This window comes from Artemia franciscana, chromosome 18, assembly GCF_032884065.1.
Source record: "Artemia franciscana chromosome 18, ASM3288406v1, whole genome shotgun sequence".
Taxonomy (NCBI): Eukaryota; Metazoa; Arthropoda; class Branchiopoda; order Anostraca; family Artemiidae; genus Artemia; species Artemia franciscana.
In genome coordinates, this window is record NC_088880.1 from 2,379,009 (window position 1) to 2,401,874 (window position 22,866).

At 34.5% G+C, this 22,866-nt stretch overlaps 1 protein-coding gene across 3 annotated transcripts in view; it reads right to left on the reverse strand.

The window, feature by feature from the left end:
• LOC136038492 (head-specific guanylate cyclase-like) overlaps positions 1-19,667 on the reverse strand; it is a 224,074-nt gene extending 204,407 nt beyond the window's left edge. For 2 of the 3 annotated variants that reach the window (XM_065721579.1, XM_065721577.1), the window contains exons 1-2: positions 19,532-19,646; positions 2,607-2,692 (exon numbers count right to left, since the gene is read on the reverse strand). In XM_065721579.1, coding sequence (XP_065577651.1) covers positions 2,607-2,692; positions 19,532-19,636 — 191 coding nt within the window. In that variant the 5' untranslated portion in view covers positions 19,637-19,646. Of the gene's footprint in view, positions 1-2,606; positions 2,693-19,531 lie in introns of all 3 variants that reach the window. The other variant, XM_065721578.1, reaches the window with a different exon arrangement.
• Between the last annotated feature and the right edge of the window lie 3,199 nt (positions 19,668-22,866).

The window sequence follows — 22,866 nt, forward strand, 5'->3', positions numbered from 1 at the left end:
ATCAGTGAAGCCCAAAAAGTGGCAATTTATTCATTTTGTCATCTTGAACATTTAGGGTTCTTTCATTTATCTAGATTGAAAAAATTGACCAATTGATTTAATTTCCATGTCAAGAAAGTTGTATTGAAATCGGAAACAGCAAAGAAATATCTCGTTTAGTCTTTTTGCTAAATATCCACGGTAGTTTCAAGCAGGTTCCTAGTTTGTTATTGATGCTTCACGGTTCGGGTAAATTAAAAAGTTGGAAGTCACAAAACACGCAAAAAAGAGAAAGAAAAATAAAATTGGCTTTTGGTGTGTCTAGAAGTTAATATCCACTTTTTGAATAGTTTAGAGGTTTCAATGCTTTGAATATCAGAATCATAGGTTCCAATTCCATCCCAATATCTTAAGTTGTTTGGTTTGTACAGAATAGTAAAATCTGCAATAAATCATTATGAAAAGATGGCTCTGTGTCTGATTTCCAGGCTTGGAAAGTGCAGGTATTCACCAGGAAGTTTTGGACTCATCTCCCACATCAGTAATGATCTCTTCATACAAATTTCTTTATTTTAGAATATAACGCATCATGGTAAATTAGACATTCCTTAATAACTTTGGTGATATAGGATAAAACAGACTAACTGATCGTTAGATCTTGCATATTTAAATGGATTGAACTTGGCCGTGATAATTAAAAGGACAACGTATGCCATTAGGGTTGAAAATTTAGTTATAGTGTGACGTGGGTAAACTCAATAGGAGGAATCTAATGATGCAGTCAGGATTGTATTATCTTTTACTGTTACGAAGGTACAATGGCATATAAGCATATAAGCGGAATATATCTCTTTTTTAATCAGCTGTTGTTGACGTTCGGAATCACTGAAGAGGAGATGAATCACTTTAGCGATATGTCTCCTTTGTTTATCATGGAATAAAGAAACATACACCATAAAATAATTTTGAAATCACTCGGAACACTTGAATTTAAATAATACCACTGAAAAAAAAACACATCAAAAGTTGGGTTAGAATATGTTCTCTTTGTCCCCATTAGCCTGATCCTTCAAAGCAACCATAGCTGATCTTTTTTTATTATTTAGATCTCCTCAAAGTTACAAAAATTGCGTAGGTCGCCCTTTTAGCTATCACAGCCGTAGTATATAGTTTCTACGCAAAAAATGTCAAATAACACCTTTTGATTTAGCACACCAGAGCTAAGTCTTGTGTCTTCAGTAAATAGTATTTTAGTAATACTATTCATAGTAATAATTTATATAATAATATATAATTTATATAATAATAATAATTTATAGTAATAATTTATATAATAATATATAATTTATATAATAATAATAATTTATAGTAATAATTTATCGTAATACTATTTATATTTAGTAATGCTCTTTATTTATTAGTAGTAAATAGCTAGAGTAAACAGTATTTTGGGTATATTTCGTATTAGTTGCAAAGAAATATTTTTGTCAAATTTCCGGCCTTTACTAATTACTTCCATTTAAGAAAAATATCTCATACCCCCCCCCTCCCCCCTTTGCTTTCACTGTTTTTTCTAGATCCTACGAAGAAAACACACCTCTACATACCCGGCCTGTGAGAGTATCAGCCAGAAAAATATTTTGTATTCTTTTAAAATAAGTTTTCTTGGGGGAAGGGGAGAGTGCTGTATGCAAAATTTATTCAAGAAAGAGTTTGTTAAAGATAAATGGGTATGGTTTTTCTTTTCAAATTTACAATGCTATACCTGATTACGACATTCATTTAGATTCATAAATTAAAAGGTTTAAGTCACACCTATTATTTTGGGTTAGACACTACAGAGCCATTCGTTAAAAAAAAAAAAAAATAGATAGGGACTCTTAACTTATTGAAGGCCTCATATTCTTGGATGATTTCCTATATTGGTTGCATAGTCAAGATAAGCATTACCATTCCTTATTTTAATTCCAAATTTGGTGAAAACCTGAGCTTACCTCCAAAATTCAAGGAGTCTTTGAATTCGGTTTGTGATTCTAACAGTCCCAGTTGCACAACAGCAATAGGGAAGAGCCTTCTTCACTCATTTAACCTGGACATACTCACAATCCTTACTTGAAATCTTTAATTATCTCTAATTTCAAGATTCATCTCGTCCGCGGTAAATTTCACCACGTGTCCTACCAGAAAAGATATGGTTTGGTGCGGTTCAGAACCCTGGTAAAAGACCTAACAAATTCGAATGTTCAGAAGTACCTGCTCTCTATAACTCACATACTCTCTCTCTATCTCTCTCTCTCTCTCTCTCTCTCTCTCTCTCTCTCTCTCTCTCTCTCTCTCTCTCTCTCTCTCTCTCTCTCTCTCTCTCTCTCTCTCTCTGTTACTTTTCCCTTCTCCCCTCTCTCCTCTTTTGTCCTATATATTAAGGAATGCAATCTGCAACACCATCTCCTGTATCCTATTCCCTCCTCTCCTCACTGTCTCCTTCCCTTTCTCTAATTGCTTCATCTACTCAGTTAGTCCAATTGTCTCTTTGTTCTTTTTTGCGCATTTCCTTATTTCCACCTCAATTAGCTTTGCCAGTATGAAAGCTTCTAGTGAGTCAGATAAATTAGAAAATTGAGAAGTACCTGATAAATCTTTGTAAGTCTTCATCTGCTCCACCGCTATCTATATCGTAGAACAAGGTTTGAAGGGCTTCTCTTACCTCAGAAAACTGAAAAAAGAAAACTGTTTTCAGAAAACTAAAACATGCATAAAAATATACCCCTTCGAAAGGATGAAAAATCTATACTTCAAAATAGGTCAAGGTACTTAAGTGTTAAAGCAACTAAGCTTTTGTTCTTTATCCCTAGTCTAGCATTTAATATCTGTAATAGTTTATATTTTTGTTTAATATGTAAATAAAAGTAAAAAGCAAGTTAAGTCTGTGTCTACTTGGGGATAATCGACTGAGCCTGAGTGAGAAAAACTATGATGCAGGTAAATTTCAATCAAATTAATATATATTGATATATTAATATATCTATATTAATATATCTATATTAATATATATCTATATTAATATTTAGATAAGGCTAGGCTACGATATATTAGGTTAAGTATTTGATATAATGCGTTCTGCCTTCCTGCTTTCCATAATTCTCTATTGTAGCTTCCAGAATTTCATTACTAAAGTATTACATTTTCAGGATATTTTGTTATATTTTATTACAATTGACTTCACTTCTTTGGTGTGCTTGCTACAATACGTAAGTACCTAGTTTAGGAGAGAGGTTTTGACATAGCAAATGTCCATGTAATCTACATATATTGTTTACAGTTGTGTTAGTTGAGACAAACCTGTATTTACGAGCATCACAACCTAACACAGCGTCTTAAGTGATGCGTCACAACCGTCTTAAGTGAACATCATAGATTGTATGATGTTGTATGTATATATTGTTGTTGTATGATTGTATGTATATATATATATATATATATATATATATATATATATATATATATATATATATATATATATATATATATATATATATATATATATATATATATATATATATATATATATATATATATATATATATATATATATATATATATATATATATATATATATATATATAGATTGATATGATGAACATCATCATAGTGAACATCATAGCAGTACTTCTTGTAATTATTCATACAATATAATTTTTTATATATATGTATTAACCGGCAGTTTGATCTCTGCACGCTAATTATTCTCTAGACTCTGTTTGAACAGGTTACAACTAGTACTTGACTGAACTGCTTCTGAACAATCATGGTTAGTCCCTTGGCGTAATTTATGCATTCTCACACGCTCCAATATAGCTGGATCTAGTCTTTTGAGGGGAATTTTTGACTTCGGAACACAAATATGTAAAGTATTTGAAGGGACTGCAGCCAGGAAGTATATAATATAGAAATAATTTTCTGATTGTTGAATAAAAAATTTTCTGCTCTATTTTTGACACCCCACAACAACAGTATCAAATATAGCAATCTAGAATGCATACTCGAAACAGGTTTTGTATTTATTTTGGAATTATAAAAGAATAACTATCGGCCTTAAGATTTGATTAGATCAAAACATCCACCCGATTTTTTATTTCTATTGACTTAAAAACCGCCAAAATCACTAATTCAGAAACGTCAGGCAAACTCCAAAAGTTTAACATGGGAGGTATAGGAAGATTCCTTTAGAGTGTGTCCTGCCTTCAGCATTATTTCGTTTCGAATCTTATCTTGTAAACAGATAAGCCCACTAAAGAATGTTACAGATATCTCCTCTTTATTCTGTAATGGAAGGCCGACTTCTATCCAAACAAGCTTCAACCCACGGTTCAATGTGTTCTCCTACCAGCTGTTTCTAATTCTATTAAACAAAAAAAAACAAGTTTTTTTTAACTGAAAGTAAGGAGCGAAATTAAAACTTAAAACGAACAGAAATTATTTCGTATATGAAAGAGGCTGCTCCCTCCTCAACGCCCCGCTCTTTACGCTAAAGTTTGAATCTTTCTCTCAACTCTACTTTTGAAACAGTAAAAACCTTTAGCGTAAAGAGCGGGGCGTTGAGGAGGGAGCAGCCCTTTTCATATACGAAGTAATTTCTGTTCGTTTTAAGTTTTAATGTCGCTCCTTAATTACAGTTAAAACAAATTTCATGTTTATTTTTTCATTGTTTTTTTAAATGATTCTAGAAAGTCCTGCGCTCCGTTCATGGAAATTTTCTTTCCCCATGACAAATTCCTCCATGGAAAGTTCCCTCACCATATTCCCCTCTTCTCAACCCCTTCCCCCCAACCAAAATATCTCCCTGATAACGTCTGTACACTTCCCAATAACCATTGCTATATGTAAGCACTGGTCAAAGTTTGTAACTAGTAGCCCTTCCACGGGGACTGTTGGGGAGTAAGTCGTCCCCAAAGATATAGTTATAAGGCTTTTCGACTATGCTGAATAAAATGACTATCTCAGAATTTTAATCCGGTGACTTAGGAGAAACAATTAGAGTGGGAGGGGGCGTATGTGCCCTCTAATTTTTTGGTCACTTAAAAAGGGCACTAGAACTTTTCATTTCCGTTAGAATGAGCCCTCTCGCAACATTCCAGGATCACTAGTTCGATACGATCACCCTGGGGAAAAAACAAATAAATACGCATCCGTGATCTGCCTTCTGGCAAAAAATACAAAATTCCACATTTTTGTAGATAGGAGCTTAACGCTTCTATAGTAGTGTTCTCTGATACGCTGAATCTGATGGTGTGATTTTCGTTCAGATTCTATGACTTTTAGTAAATACGTTCTGAGACCATACTGGCTATGCATGACATATGAAAACAAAGAAAGGAAATAATAAATGAAAAGAGAAAAGTCAAATAGGTGAAAAACGAGGGTTTTATCAGCCAGTAGCAGATTATGAAAAGCAAGCAAATATTTCGACAAGGACCTCCGCCAAGTTGTCCTCAGTGCTAAAAAAAAATAGGGAAGAGGAAAAAGATAAAAAACAAAGAAGAAACAAAAACAACATCTAACCTTCATAAGTGAACTGTACGAGAGGATGAAAGACACTGAATCAAACAACAAAAACCAACTTGAAATCAATGAAAGAGAAGTTACCAATCAGATTGAATAAGTACTCTTTGCCTTACAACATATTTCGCCTGTCTACAATTTCGGTTTTCATCAAATATGTGGACAGGTTGTCTTAAATTAGACTTGGCAAAAATATTCATAGAGTTTTTTAATATTAAATTGTTATAAATTTGGCTTAAGGAAATATCTCCCGTGTCTCTATTTATAGCCAAATTTCTATTTATATGTTTTTTTATCTCAATTGGCTCTTTAAAAGATTGTGGTAGGCCATTTACGGTAGATATTAAAGTTGCCTCTTCAAAAAGAACTAAATGGTCAGGATATTCGTATATATGCTGGGCCAGAGCTGAATCAAAGTTGTCATTTTTATTTTCCAGTGTCAGGGACTTATCTATTGAAATTCTGTGTTCATGCAATCGTTCCCCTAGTTGTTGATCAAGGGGGATTCAGTACACTGGCAATTGAGAAAAAAAAATTCACTACATTACCATACGTCTCAAAACTCAGCGACAAACTTGGAAGAATTTTAAAAAAACATAACCTCTCTGTTTCTTTCAAAACTGAGCAAAAAGTTGATCATTTTTTCAACTCGGGCAAGGACAAAACGGACCCTATACTAGTCCCGTGTTCATGTGGAAATTTTTACATTTGCTGGAACCATCAACAACTAGGGGAACGATGGCATGAACACAAAATTTCAATAGATAAGTCCCTGAGATTAGAAAATAAAAATGACAACTTTAATTCAGCTCTGGCCCAGCATATATACGAAAATCGTGACCATTTAGTTCTTTTTGAAGAGGCAACTCTAATATCTACCGTAAATGGCCTACCACAATCAAGGGGCAATGGAGATAAAAAAAACATATAAATAAAAATTTGGCTATAAATAGAGACACGGGAGATATTTCCTTAAGCCCAATTTATAACAATTTAATATTAAAAGACTCTATGAATATTTTAACCCAGTCTAATTTAAGACAACCTGTCCGCATACCTAATGAAAACCGAAATTGTAGACAGGCGAAATCTTTTGCAAGGCAAAGGATACTTATTCAATCTAATTGATAACTTCTCTTTCATTGATTTCAAGTTGGTTTTTGTTGTTTGATTCAGTTTCTTTTTTCCTCTCGTACAGTTCACTTAAGAAGGTTAGATTTTGTTGTTGTTTCTTCTTTGTTTATTTTTTTTTCTTTTTCCTCTTTCTTATTCTTTTTTTTTGTTTTTTGGTTTTTAGCACTGAGGACGACTTGGCAGAGGTCCTTGTCGAAATTAAAAAAAAACAAGTTGTTTTTAAATGAAAGTAAGAAGTGACATTAAAACTTAAATCGAACAAAAAATTACTCCGTATATGAAAGGGGCTTTTCCTCCTAAACGCCCCGCTTTTTAAGCTAAAGTTTGACTCTTTCTCTTAACCCTACATTTTAAAACAGTAAAAAATTATGCTAGAAAATCCTGCGCCCACTCCATTGAAAGTCTCTTCCCCCATGAAAAGTTCCTCCATTGAATGATCCTCCCACGTAATCCCCCCCTCAACTCTCCCCCAAAACTAAAAAATTCCCCTGAAAACGTCTGCACACTTCGCAGTAACCATTACTATATGTAAACACAGGTCAAAGTTTGTAACTTGCAGCCCCTCCCACGGCGACTGCGGGGGAGTAAGTCGTCTCCAAAGACATAGTTATTAAGTAAATCGACTATGGTTAATAAAATGGCTATTATCAGAATTTTGATCCGGTGACTTTGGGGAAAAATGAGCGTGGGAGGGGGCTTAGATGCCCTCCAAATTTTTTGGTCACTTAAAAAGGGCACTAGAACTTTTAATTTCCTTTAGAATGAGCCCTTTCGTGACATACTAGGACCGCTGAGTCTAAACGATCACCCCTGGGAAAAAAAAACAACAAAAAACAAATAAACACGCATCCGTGATTTGTCTTCTAGCATAAAATACTAAATTCCACATTTTTGTAGATAGGGACTTGAAACTTCTACAGTAAGGTTTTCTGATACGCTAAATCTGATGGTGTGATTTTCGTTAAGATCGTATGACTTTTAGTGGGGTATTTCTCCCTATTTTCTAAAATGAGGCAAATTTTCTCAGGCTCGTAACTTTTGACGATTAGGACTAATTTTGATGAAATTGATGAAAATCAGCATTAAAATGCGTTTCTTTTGATGTAACTATTGGCATCAAAATTCCATTTTTTAGAGTTTTGGCTACTATTGAGCCGGGTCACTCCTTACTACAATTTGTTACCACGAACTGTTTGATATTTGCTTGTTTTTCTTATTTTGCTACTGGCTGATAAAATCCTCGTTTTTCACCTATTTGATTTTTCTATTTTCATTTATTATTTCCTTTCTTTGTTTTCATACGTTATGACTTTTAGGGGGTGTTTCCTGCTGTTTTCTAAAATAAGGCAAATTTTCTCAGGCTCGTAACTTTTGAGGGGTAAGACTAAACTTGATGAAACTTATATATTTAAAATCTACATTTAAATACAATTCTTTTGATGCAGCTATTGGTATCAAAATTCCGTTTTTATAGTTTTGATAACTATTGAGCCGGGTCGCTCCTTACTACAGTTCGTTACCACGAACTTTTTGATCAATTCTTTTGATGTGACTATTGTTATAAAAATTCCGTTTCTTAGAGTTTCGCTTACTATTGAGCCGGGTCGCTCCTTACTACAGTTCGTTACTACGAACTGTTTGAAAAGGATTGTGGGAAGAAGACCACTTGAGGTAAATGTTTCAAAGAAGGTATCACAATCACTATTGTTGCTAACATTTAGTAAATTACAGTTGAAGTCCCAAAAAACTATTGCCTTTTTTTGTGGTAAATTAATAAAACTAGAAAAATCATCAAACAAGTTACAAAAGAAAGGTGTCGGAAATGATGGTGGTTTATAGAATAATGAAAAAATAAAAGAATTGTTTTCAACACTTATGTCTACGATTATTGAATAAATGCATCTATTATTTATAGGTTGCGAGAATAAGGATTCACAGACTAATAGCCTTGGAAATCTTAGACTTGGCCGGATGTAAAGAGAAATGCCACCAGAGGACTTAGTTAATTTTCTTCCAATATGAATAGCTTGAAAGCCAGGGAGGAAAAATTCATTAGTATCATCAATTTATGAGAGCCATGTCTCCGTTATTCCAATTACTTTGAAAGGGTAGCAACAATTAATTAAAATTAAATCTTTAAAATTAGTCCACTTCTCCCTCATGCTTCTGATGTTAAAGCAAATTACATTAAGTTTGGTCTCTTCCATTAGCTTAGGCTTCACAGTTTCCACAAAATCAAAAGTATCGAGATATTCACAGTTAATTTGGTTTAAAGGGCTATCGGGCTAGCTAAGGGGCTGGTGGGCAAATTATTTTGGTCATCGTAATAGTTAAAAACAACGTTATTGCACAGTGATAATTTTGTGAGAAACGTAAAATCTTGTATAGTAAACATTTAAATATCCATTATGGTCTGAGTTTCATCGTCTCCTTGATTAGAATATTGGAATTCTTCTTCAGCCGACGAAATATCATTGTTAGTAATTTTGAACTGGGATGGAAAGTTTGCCGTTTTTTTCTTAGATTTCTTGCCTTTGACTAGGGCAGTGGTGCAGACTACCGTTTCGGGGGTTGTGGTATTGTCAGGGCCTGTAATAATCTGATTTGCAGTTGAGTCTACAGGCTTAGCTAGCTTTGATGTGGAATCTATGTCCTTTTTGATGAAGGACAGTTGAGCTATAGCTGTTCGTAAGATGTCATCACCTAGGAGTTTTGTGATAGCTTTCTTCTTGAGAATATTTTTGGTTTCCTCAGACACATCACTAACCTCAATTGAGTGACTGACTGTGAGATAAGTTGCAAGCCTTTGCCATTCTTGGCTACTTTTACATGAATCTCTTGGAGGGCAGGACGTCGAAGTAAACTTAGGTAAGGGATGTGGAGAATGTCTAGAACCTTGAGTATGAACATTGTTTGCCTCTTTCGGAAATGATACTGCTTTTGCATCTTCTACAGCAACTGTTGCTTGGCTTCAACTGGGTCGATGGGGTGTGGGTTGCCAAGGGATTCTTGCAGCTACAACTGAGTAGGGTAGGTTCATTTTATCAGATCTTCTAAGGATTACGACTCGCTTTTGGTGAGCCAGGCAAGATTGTTTTTGGAGGTCTGTGTGTCCCTTAGGGTTACAGTCTCTACAGAAAGGGTCTGAATCAGGACATTCACTAATTGCGTGGCTGGTTTTCCCACACTTAAGGCAATACGGATGGGGCTGTTTGCAGTGTTTTTTGCTGTGGCCGTGGGCCAGACAAGAGGAGCATTGAAGGGGCTTATGCTTACAAATCTTGTACAAAAGGGACATACCGTACAAGAATATTTCTCTGTTTAGCCCAACTTTGCAGGAAATGAGGATTGAACGGCTTGGTTGAAGGACTCCTTCTTTCTTTAAATTTAGCCTTATTGCAATTGAAGAATTGATGAGAAGGCCTGAAGAATCTATTAGTTCAGTTTGTATTTCATCCACTTTTACACTGGTATCGGCACCATACAGCACATAGCTGTGTAACTTTTCCATATCTTTTTTTGTGGCTAAAATTTTCGAACCATCAAGAATTATATCTTTGGATTTTGACAGGACATGGTCTCCCGCCTGAGAAGACGTAAAGCAAATATCAACAGACTCGTCCTGCTTGAGAACAAGTTCAAGATTTACCATGGCGATCAGAAAGACAGCTTTCCTAATTTGCATTATTCGATCTTTTGAAAAGGGTTTGCCATTGGATTTCTTGATTGAGACAGTAAAATAATTGGGGTAATCAGCAGTACTAGTTTCTGGGACACTTGAAGAGAGGGGCTGCACTAACACTGGTGAACGAGTTTCATCCTTTTTCCTCTTTTTGCCAGGCGTCTTACCTCTTTCATTGGAGTTAGTTTCAGCTAAGGCCTGAATTCCTGACCAGTGGCTAACTGTTTTGGATCGCGTAGTTGAAGGGGTTCTAGGAAGAGTTTTAGAGGTAGGTTGGAATGGCGACTGGCTAAGGGTTTCATTTGGATTATCCTTCTCGGGTGGTAGCCTTAGTGGCTGCTTTTTTCCCGTTATTTATTCTAACGAGACACTGAAGATTCATGAACTGTTAATCAGTTTTAATTCAAGGCTACTTGACAAAAAGTAAATATGACAGTTTTTAATCAGCGATAACACCAATATATTCAATGTTTTGTAGGTTAGTCACTCGCACACAATATCTATGGGGGCTTTCAGATGGTAATAACCAATTAATACTCGGTTATGGAACGAAATTATAAACTATGATAAAAAATAACTCACTTTGTATGAAGTGAGCAGCCCCTCACAATTAAATCCGCAAGTTAATTGCGCAATCTAATACAGTACAGTACAAAAAATTAATCCGATTTGGTTCATAAGCTAGTTCCTTTTGGTTCAGATAATTACATAATTTTGGTTCAGATAATTCTCATAATTACAAACCAATTTTAAAGTAAGCAGCCTAAAAATCATAGACTGCTACAAAAAAGTAAGACAGATGGTTATTGTGCTTATATGAAAAAAAATTCTATTGAAAGTAAGGAGCAAGGTTAAAACTTCAAATGAACTTAAACTACTCTATCTCTAAGGGGGGAGTCATCCCATATTCTACCCTCGTTCCTTACGCTGGTCTTAAAGCTCTATAAAAATCCTTCTCATTCAAATTCAACGCCCATCGTGATTGAGCAGAATATTTTAAAGTACTGTAACTAAAGGTAGGACTTTAGCGTAAATAGCACGGAATAATTTCTGTTCATTTTAAGTGTCAATTTTACTTATATATTTCAGTAGAAGAAACTTGTTTTTTATTTATTTATTGTCTGATTGTTTTTCAATTCATCCCAGGAGTGGCCTCTGCTAAAGTTATTTGTAAAATTCCTCATTGCGTTCTTTAGAGCGTTCTCACCGCGCCGTGGACGTAGTAGATTTAGATAGTCTTCGAAGATGTGGCTAAAAAAATAGTATAAATAAAAAAAAGCGTCTAAGATGGGCGTGTCTTATTTTGTAACAGTTCGTGGTAATGAACTGTAGTAAGGAGCGACCTGGCTCAATAGTAACCGAAAATCTAAAAAATGGAATTTTGATACCAATAGTTACATCAAAGCGAAAATCAAATCTTAACGAAAATCACACCATCAGATTCAGCGTATCAGAGAACCTTACTGTAGAAGTTTCAAGCTCCTATCTACAAAAATGTGGAATATCGTTTTTTTTTTTGCCAGAAGACAGATCACAGATGTGTGTTTATTTGTTTTTTTGTTGTTGTTTTTTCCCCAGGGGTGATCATATCGACTAAGTGGTCCTAGAATATCGTGAGAGGGCTAATTTTAATGGAAATTAAAAGTTGTAGTGCCCTTTTTAAGTGACCAAAAAAACTGGAGGGCACCTAGGCCCCATCCCACGCTCATTTTTTCCCAAAAGTCACTGAATCAAAATTCTGAGATAGCTCTTTTATTCACCATAGTCGAAAAACCTAATAACTATGTCATTAGGGACGACTTACTCCCACGCAGTCCAAGTGGGAGGGGCTGCAAGTTACAAACTTTGACCTGTGTTTACATATAGTAATGGTTACTGGAAAGTTTAGAGACGTTTTCAGGGGGATTTTTTTTTTGGTTTAGGGGGAGAGTTGAGGGGGGTTACGTGGGACGATATTTCCATGGAGGAACTTTTCACGGGGGAAGAGAATTTCATTGAAGGGGGCGCGGGATTTTCTAGCATCATTTGAAAAAAACAATGAAAAAATAAATATGAAAAAATTTTTCTACTGAAAGTAAGGAGCAGAATTAAAACTTAAAAACGAACAAAAATTATTACGCATATGAGGGGTTTACCTCCTCGTTATACCTCACTCTTCACGCTAAAGTATTTTTAGTAATTTCAACTATTTATTCTACGGCCTTTGTGATTCAGAGTGTGATTTAAGTTCTAAAGCTTAAAATTAAAAGCTTATTTTTAACCTTATTTATATTATTAAAATCTAAAGCTTAAATGGGACATTTAAGCTTTAGTGTAAAGAGTGAGGTATCGACGAGGGTTGAACCCCCTCATATACGCAATAAAAACATACGAATATAGAAGTTCGTTACGTAAGTTAATTCGTAAGTTACGTATAACTTTTACCAATGAAAACGTTTGTAAAAAATTAAAAGTTCTACTTGCCTTTTTTAAGTAATCAAAAAATTGGAGGGGAGCTTGGCCTCCTCCTTCATTCCTTTTTTTCTCAAAGTCTTCCGATAACTGCAATTAATTAATATGCAAATTTTGTTTTAATTATTTATGTGCGGAGAGCCAAGATCAAAACATGCATTAATTCAAAAACGTCCAGAAATTAAATAGAAAAAAACAAGTTTTTTTATATGAAAGTAAGGAGCAACATTAAAACTTAAAACAAACAGAAATTACTCCGTATATGAAAGGGGATTTTCCTCCTCAAAGCCCCGCTCTTTACGCTAAAGTTTCTTACTATTTTAAAAAGTAGAGTTAAGAGAAAGAGTCAAACTTTAGCGTAAAGAGCGGAGCGTTGAGGAGGAAAAGCCGCTTTCATATACGGAGTAATTTCTGTTCGTTTTAAGTTTTAATGTTGCTCCTTACTTTCATTTAAAAAAACTTGTTTTTTTCTATTTAATCTAATTTCAAACCGGTTTTGCATCGAGAAGTCGAGCTGCTAATATTATTGGATACATAAGTTTTGGGCCTTTCCATTCACTGAGCTTGAATTTTAATGTTACTTAGAGTGGCTCTTAGAGATTAATCTAATTAAAAATTAATTACTAATTAAAAATTAATAAACTTACAAAAATTAGGAAAAGTGTGTTTTTTCGCCTGTTTTCAATGTATCTTTCAATATAGAGAAAGGCATAGTAAATTTCAAAATTTAATTTGATACATGGGTAAAGCTTAGTCTCATAACTACTAACATAAATCAAAAGTGTCATCTTACTTTTACAAATTAATATAACTGGAAATATAACATACAAAATTTTTTGGGCCTTAGGGAAGTGTAATCACAAGCCTTAAGGAAATTAAATAAAAAAAACAAGTTTTTTCAACTGAAATTAAGGAGCGACATTAAAACTTAAAACGAACAGAAATTACTTCGTATATGAAAGGGGCTGCTTCCTCATCAACGCCCCGCTCTTTACGCTAAAGTTTGACTCTTTCTCTCAACTCTTCTTTTTAAAACAGTAAAAAACTTTAGCGTAAAGAGCGGGGCGTTGATGAGGAAGTAGCGCCTTTCATATACGAAGTAATTTCTGTTAGTTTTAAGTTTTTATGTCGCTCCTTAATTTCAGTTAAAAAACTTGTTTTTTTTATTTAATTTCTGAATGTTTTTGAATCAATGCATGTTTTGATTTCGGCTCTCCGCAGAGAAATAATTAAAACGAAATTTGCATTTTTTTAGGGGGGGGGGCTAAATGGCTTTCTCATAATTTTGATCGAATGATCTTGAGAAAAAAAGAGCGGGGGAGGAAGCCTAGTTGCCCTCCAATTTTTTGGTTAATAAAAAAGGCAACTAGAACTTTTGATTTTTTACGAATCTTTTTATTAGTAAAAGGTATACGTAACTTATAAATTAGCTTACATAAAGAATTTTTTATTCTCATGTTTTTATTACACATATGAGAGGGTTCGTCCCCTCGTCAGTACCTCTCTCTTTACACTAAATCTTAAATTTTGGCCCAATTCATTAAGAATGACCCCTGAATCACAAAAGCCGTAGAATAAATAGTTGACATTACTAAAAATACTTTAGCGTAAAGAGCGAGGTATTAGGAGGAGGTGAGCCCCTCATATGGGTAATAATTTCTGTTCGTTTTAAGTTTTAAGATTGCTCCTTACTTCCAGCTGAAAAAAACTTTTTCATATTTATTTCTTCATTGTTTTTTTTTAAATAATGCTAGTAAATCCTGCGCTCCCTTCATGGAAATTTTCTTCCCCCATGACAAATGTCATGTCAAATCCCCCAACCAAAAAATCCTTCTGAAAACACCTGTACACTTCCCAATAACCATTACCATATGTAAGCACTGGCCAAGTTTGTAACTTTTAGCCCCTCCCACGGGGACTGTGGAGTAGTAAGTCGTCCCTAAAGACATAGTTATAAGGTTTTCGACTACGCTGAATAAAATGGCTATCTCAGAATTTTGATCCGTTGACTTTGGAAAAATGATTAGCGTGGGAGGGGGCCTAGGTGCCCTCCAATTTTTGGGTTACTTAAAAAGGGCACTAGAACTTTTTATTTCCGTCAGAATGAGCCCTCTCGCAACATTCTAGGACAACTGGGTCGATACGATTACCCCTGAAAAAAAAAACAAAAAAAAACAAATAAACACGCATCCGTGATCTGCCTTCTGGCAAAAAATACAAAATTCCACATTTTTGTAGATAGGAGCTTGAAACTTCTACAGTAGGGTTCTCTGATACGCTAAATCTGATGGTGTAATTTTTGTTAAGATTCTATGACTTTTAGCGGGTGTTTCCCCCTATTTTCTAAAATAACACAAATTTTCTCAGGCTCGTAACTTTTGGTGCGTAAGACAAAACTTGATGAAACTTTTTCTCCTTCTGTCTCTCTTTTTTTTTTTTGTGTTTGTGCTGTTGCATTGGTGATTTCTCTTTTCATGATATTTAAAATCAGCATTTAAATGCAATTCTTTTGATGTAGCTATTGGTATCAAAATTCCATTTTTTAGAGTTTTGGTTTCTATTGAGCCGGGTCGCTCCTTACTACAGTTCGTTACCACGAACTGTTTGATGTAAAATTACAAACGTTGTAACTTTCCATGGATTACTGAGATTAATTAAATTGGATGTTCACCGGAACCGTAAATAGAATTAGTGACGGCTTAATAGCCTTATAAAGGTATAATCGTAATGAAAAATTAAAGCTTATTTACCCTTTTCACTCTAAAAGTATTTTCAATATGTTAGAATCTGTTTCTAATACAGATGATATGTCGATGATTTAGATTGACCTTGAAGATACCCATGAACTAGTTTTGCAAATTTACTACAAAAATAAATCCTAGGTGGTTTTTCTGTCGTTTCAGCTTTTCCAACAACGTCAGATGGAACAATAAAACTTGTTTTTTGTAAGTTATGTGGAGCCAATTAATTAATAAATTAAAAATTTCCTTCCAAAGGTATTGTGTATCTAACTTCAAATCAATTTTGCAAGAAGTAGCAAATAGTGGTCTAGATTCACTAACTAAGGGTGTGTTCCAGAAGTCATTTATAATTGATGGTAGTTCATTATTTGTTTCTCGTTCCAAGACTACAGATAAGAAGAAGCTATAAGCGAATTGCATGACACTAAGTGCAGAATGGGGCACAGCGTTAGCCCACAAGGAGTTTGGGGGATAAATTTGTTTTTATCAGTAATGTTTAGCCTAAGTATAAAACATATTAGATGGGTGTGGTAAGTGTATGTCACGCAGGTGTTGTAAATACTATTATAAATTCTAATATAGCAAAGAAGTTGACAGTCACTTAGAATATTAATTCTAATTTTAGGTGTGGAGTCAAAAATTAATCAACCTTGTCTGTCAATCAAAAACAGCACCCAATTTTGTACCTGGGGTTTCTAATTTTAAATATGCTCTTAGTACGGCTTAATTACTGCATAAAAATACCTTGAAGTTGCATCAGGACACCTCACCACCTCACCTAGGCATTTTCCACCTCACCTAGCATCAGAAATTTATTTTAATTTCTTATTTTAAATATATCCTTAGTACGGCTAAACTACTGTATAAAACTATCTTGAGTTACTCAACTCAATCTCAATAGTTCGGTGGAGGATGTCGCGGGTCTTTTCTACAACGACAATTGGGCTTAAAATGAGATTCAACTAGGGCACTACGTTGAGGGAGAGAGGCTTGGGTATGAGTACCTTGCCAAAAGCCCAAGATTTGGCCCATGTTTCTTAAATAAATCACGATTATCCTTTAAAAAATTACCCCTCCCTCCTAGGGAAATAAATTTCTGGTGAATGAAATTTCTATCTCTGTTCTAATGTTTCGTCTTACATTTAGCTCTTTGGTATTCGAATAAGGTGTATTGGATTTAATCTTGTTTTAAACTTGATTATGCTTTTTAAATTTTACTTTTTCATGATTCCTTTGACAGATTAAATTTAAAAAAAACAAGTTTTTTTTTTTAATGAAAGTTAGGAGCAGCAATAAAACTTAAAACGAACAGAAATTACTCCGTATATGAAAGGGGCTTTTCCTCTCAACGCCCCGCTCTTTACACTAAAGTTTGACTCTTTCTCTTAGCTCTACTTTTTAAAACAGTAAGAGAAATAAGTAAGATATAGAAATAAGATAAGAAATAAGTAAGAGTATAAGTAAAAGAAATTTAAGGAGATTATATTAAGAAGATGAAACTAATTGGGATCGGAAAAACATTCGTTAACACATTTACAAAGAAAAAATAAACATAAATAACCAAATCTATACCCAATAAGATGTAGAGTGATGGAAGGGGTGGGAGGGAATCAAAATCTTGTTATTTTTGAGAGGTAAAAAGACTTTCAGTTTAAAAAAAAAAAATCTGGCCGAGTTTTTGCGCGAAGTCTTAGATTGTGTCCTCACAAAAAACTTGAGAATGCTCTGAATAACCAACAGATACTTTGTTTTGGTATATTGATTGGTGATTAAGTTTATTAGCCTTTAGGCCTAAGGCTATCAGAAAAATAAACATGGGCTGAAAGTTAGATAGATGTCCAATCACATATGTTTTTCAAAGTTTTACTGAAAGAGGCCACTTTACTGAGCTAAGAATTTTTCTAGGTGAAAATAGGCTAGATTATACCTATATGTATGCCATTTCATGAGATATTTCGCTTTTTTATACTGTTGCCGAACTTCTAAATAATAGGGGAGGTGTAATCCCATGGTGTTTTTTGAAGGATATTCCCCTGCCCTTATGAAAATGATGTTATTAATTTCTTATCTAGTAAAACAATTAATTAGAAGAAGTCTTGTCATGCAGGGAGAAACATGACCTTTTGGCCATCATACATTTAGATGCATGATTGAAAGAATTCTTTTGAAATTTTTAAAGCCCTTATGTTCGTTTGCCAGGGTATTTTGAAATGGTAAGAAAGATTATCAAACAGTTCGTGGCAGTGAACTGTAGTAAGGAGCGACCCGGCTCAATAGTTAACGAAACTCTAAAAAACAGAATTTTGATACTAATAGGTACATCAAAAGAATTGATTTTTATGATGATTTTAAATATATAAGTTTAATCAAATTTAGTCTTACTCATCAAAAGTTACGAGCCTGAGAAAATTTGTCTTATTTCGGAAAATAGGGGGAAACACCCCCTAAAGGTCAAAGAATCTTAACGAAAATCACACCATCGAATTCAGCGTATTGGAGAACCCTACTGTAGAAGTTTCAAGCTCCTATCTACAAAAATGTGAAATTTCGTAATTTTTGCCAGAAGACCGATCACGGGTGCTTGTTTATTTGTTTTCTCTTTTTTTCCGGGGGTGATCGCATCGACCCAGTGGTGCTAGAATGTCACAAAAGGGCTAATTCTAAGGGAAATTAAAAGTTCTAGTGCCCTTCTTAAGTGAGAAAAAAATTGGAGAGCATCTAGGCCCCCTTCCACGCTCAATTTTTTCCCAAAGTCAACGAATCAAAATTTTGAGATAACCATTTTGTTCAGCATAGTCAAAAACCTGGTAACAATGTCTTTGGGGGCGACTTACTCCCTTCAAGTCCAAGGAGGGGAGGCTGCAGGTTACAAAATCTGACCAGTTTTTACGTATAATAACGGCTTTTGAGAGCCGTACAGACGTTCTCAGGGTGATAGTTTTGGTTTGGAAGGGGGTTGACGGGAGGGGTTTACGTGGGAGGATCTTTCCATTGAGGAATTTAACATGGGAGAAGATAATTTCCATGAAGGGAGGCGCAGGGTATTCTAACATTATTTAAAACAAAAAAAAAACAATGAAAAAATAAATATGGAAAAGTTTTTTTCAGCTGAGTAAGGAGCAGCATTAAAACTTAAAGCTAACGTAAATTATTGCGCATATGTGGGGTTCATCTCTTCCTAATCATTCTTATAGAATTGGGAAAAAATTTAAGCTTTAGTGTTAAGAGCGAGGTATTAACGAGAAGGCAACCCCCCCCCCCTCATATACGTAATAAAAATATACAAATATAGAAGTTCGTTACGTAAGTTAATTCGTAAGTTACGTATATTTTCTACTAATAAAAGCGTTCGTAAAAAATTCGAAGCTCTAGTTGCCTTTTTAAGTAACCAAAAGGTTTTAGGGCAGCTAAGCCTCTTCCCCCACCCCTTTTTTTCAAAATCTTCCGATCAAAACTCAGAGAAAGCCATTTAGCCAAAAAATAATATTCAAGTTTCGTTTTAATTATTCATTTTGCGGACAGCCAAAATCAAAAAATATATCAATTCAAAAACGTTCAGAAATAATATGAAAAAAACTAGTTTTTTAACAGAAAGTAAGGAGCGACATTAAAACTTAAAACGAACAGAAATTATTCCGCATATTAAAGGGGCTTTTCCCTCCTCAACGCCCCGCTCTTTACGCTAAAGTTTTTACTGTTTAAAAAAGTTAAGTGGAGAGAAAGAGTCAGAGTTTTTCTAAATTATGAAATTTACAGGGATAGAGGGGGGCTGTACTTTTTTAGATATTAAAAGCGATAGATCTGAAAGTACCTACCAGATATATGGGCAATTTATAGGAATAGAAAATAAATTTCAGAGCCTCAAAAAAATCTTAAGGTATTTTATGGATAAAAGACTCGATAAAAACCAAGTTTGAAAAAATACCTTCAAGCTTCCTGTCCAAAATAAGAATAAATAAGCAAGGTACAAAAACCAATACTTTACAGGCAACAATATCAAAGAACTAATTGCTTCATTTAATTCTCCTATATTTGCTTCCTTTTCCTCTACTATATTCTCCTCCGACTTGGAACGAAAAGGACAACTCATGTTTCTTCCCCTAGTTTCAGGGAAATACTGAGCTACTGATCCTTGCTGAGGGCGTATTTCCCTTATAGTAGCTAGATGCGCTTGATCTTACAGCCAGATGCATATCTGAGAATTTCTTTGAATTAATTGGAAAACGTTGCGCAAACTGTAGATGTTTAAAGTGTTTTGTGTTTACATGAGGCTTTGTGATAATGGTGCTTATTTCGTCACTGGCTAGTAAAACAGTCTGGGTCGATAAATAAACAGTTACAACAAATTTTTATAAAATTTGCCTTTTTACTTTAAATTGTCTTTTTTTTTGTTCTCTCAAAGTAGAGCTTAAATAAGTTAGGATTTTTTTTTGTAGTATCCGGATGAATCTAGATTGTAGACTGGCGGATTTTTATGATCCTAAATTTTATCTGTTGTCTTACGTTCTACAATCTAAAGGCCAGTGTAAACGAATAATCGGCAAAAGATTGAAATTGTAAGAAAAATTTTTATTTCAAGAATAATAAAAAAAATTCCTAAAGTAAAACTGACAAAAATGTTTTTTTAAGGCCAAGCAACAATACCGAACGAAAAAGCCTATTGAAAGACGAAGTATTTTTGGGCTTTAAAAAACCTCATATTTTACCCTATGTTTCTTTAGGATTTTTATTATGGCAGGTCATTGTGGTTTAAAATACTTTATCCCAACAGTAATATTAGCACTAAACCAAATACCTGTGTAGCTAAAAATAGATAGTTAAAATTTTAGCTAGTTGGAAACAAAGCTTTTATAGCCTAGATAGTTAGAATTATATCTTTTAGGGCGCAAGAGATAGTATGAGTTGAGTTTTGAAAGATGGACAGTTAAGGAAAGTTAAGGTAAGGGAAAAATAGTACGTGTTGCACAAATTTTCGTTCTTAGATTATATAATAACTTTAATATCTAAATTAAACAATCACTTTAGAAACGAATTGTGTCAATTATTAATATTTATTTGGTCCAGCAAACAGAAGAGTTTTAGCGAAAGTCGCATTTTTATTTAAATAAACATGTATAGTGATTGATATGAAAAGTAAAATAGCGTTTCGTATAGTTGAAAATATGTTGAGAACGTTTGAAAGAGTGGGAAGAAAGAGTCTTATAAAACAAAATTACTTCTCGTAATCTTGCTTTTAAGCCATTGAACAACTTAAGGCCTTATCCAAGGGGGGGGTGGATCTGAACCCCCCTCATTATCTGAAATGTTTTTCCGACAAGTAAAAACTTGACAAAAATGATTATGGACTATTTCTTATCCGTTTTTTGAGGTTTGTCTTTGTGTAACCCCCTCCCCAAAAAACATTCTTTTTAAGACCCCTTCTGAAAAAAAATTCCTGGATACGACCTTAGAGCCACGGTACAGGAGCAAAATACTAAAAGCTAGAGTAATGGTCATCTATGATTCTAAAACGTAGGAGTTTTGAAAAGCTGAGGAAAACATACTGGGTATCATTCTGTGAAATTGTCTATGGTCCGTTTTTAGTACACATTACTTTGACAGTCACATCCAAGTAATAATAACATCGAAATGACAATGTATTCACCACTAGACCCATGTTAACATAACACGCCTAAGAACAAAATTTTTAAGAAACTTCTTCGGTTATTTCAAAATTTATAGGTTAGGGTTGCATTTTCATAGCATTCGCCAATTGGAGCCATGGGAATGATTAAACAAAAGTAAATAGTTCAATTTGACACTTTTTTCTTCCGTAAAAATTCAAACATTAATAATCGGTTGCTTTCCAGATACAACTAAGCCTTTGAATTAAAGCTGCATGTTCTAAATAAATTAAGGAATATATATGCGTGGGAGTAGGAGGAGGGGACAAATTCTCTTATTGCTGAGGTCCCATCCTTAGATTCTAAAGAAATTTCTTTGGGGGGGGGGGTATTTTCATAAAAAAATACCTTCTTTTGATACTTTGTTCGAAACAGACAAACGACACAATTCCCCCCCCCCCTACGTTTTGAAAATCCACGCTGCCTCCCCCTATATTTTCTGTATTATAACCACTGTTTTAAGGTTAATAGGGTTTGTATATTTACGGAAGAAAAGAGTTCAGAAAACTTACTTTCACTTCGCGTTTAAATGACATCAAAGACAACATTGACGTCATAGACAAAAATGACATTAAAAATTGCCAATATTATAAGGGTTTTTATAAACCCTTATAATATTATAGTTAACTAGCTGTTGGGGTGGCGCTTCGAGCCACCCCAACACCTAGTTGGTGGGGGCGCTTCGCGCACCCCCCCCCCCCCCGCAACCCCCCCCCCCGAGCGCATAAGTCGTTACGCGCCATATTAGTTACGCACCATTGTAGTTGTGTCCCTATGTCCCACCTGTGAATATAGATATATATATATATATATATATATATATATATATATATATATATATATATATATATATATATATATATATATATATATATATATATATATATATATATATGCTTTTAACTACGTAAAACTTGTGAATATACAACATTCTTTGCTGTCCCATTGTCTGTGCATATAAATAGATTGTCAGGTTTACCGACTCTTGAACATGCAGCATATAATGGTCCATGGGAAAACAATCCGTATTCAGATCTATACCTCATGATTCTAATGATTGCCCTTGAGCTTTGTTGATGGTGATTGCTAATCGACCATTCTTGTGTCGCCGTCGTCATTTATATATCCCCCTGTGCCCCCCGGCGTCCCCTTTGTAGTTGTGTCCCTGTGTCCCGGTCGTCATTTATATTCCCTGTGTCCCGGTCGTCATTTGTGTCCCTGTGTCCCAGTCTGTGATTTCTCTTTGAGTGTCCCGGGCGTCATTTATATTCCTTGTGTCCCGGTGTCCCGGTCGTCATTTGTGTCCCGGTGTCCCGATCTGTATATACATTCGTTTTTGAATTGGTCTTTTTTTTAGTTTTTAGTTTTTTACCTTTTTTTAGTTTTTTTAGTTATACCTCATGATTCTAATGATTGCCCTTGAGCTTTGTTGATGGTGATTGCTAATCGAACATTCCCTGTGTCCCCGTCGTCATTTATATATCCCCCTGTGCCCCCCGGCGTCCCCGTTGTAGTTGTGTCCCTGTGTCCCGGTCGTCATTTATATTCCCTGTGTCCCGGTCGTCATTTGTATCCCGGTGTCCCGGTCTGTATATACATTCGTTTTTTTAGTTTTGTTTTTCTCCTTTATTTTTCATTTTTTCCTTTTTTCATTTTT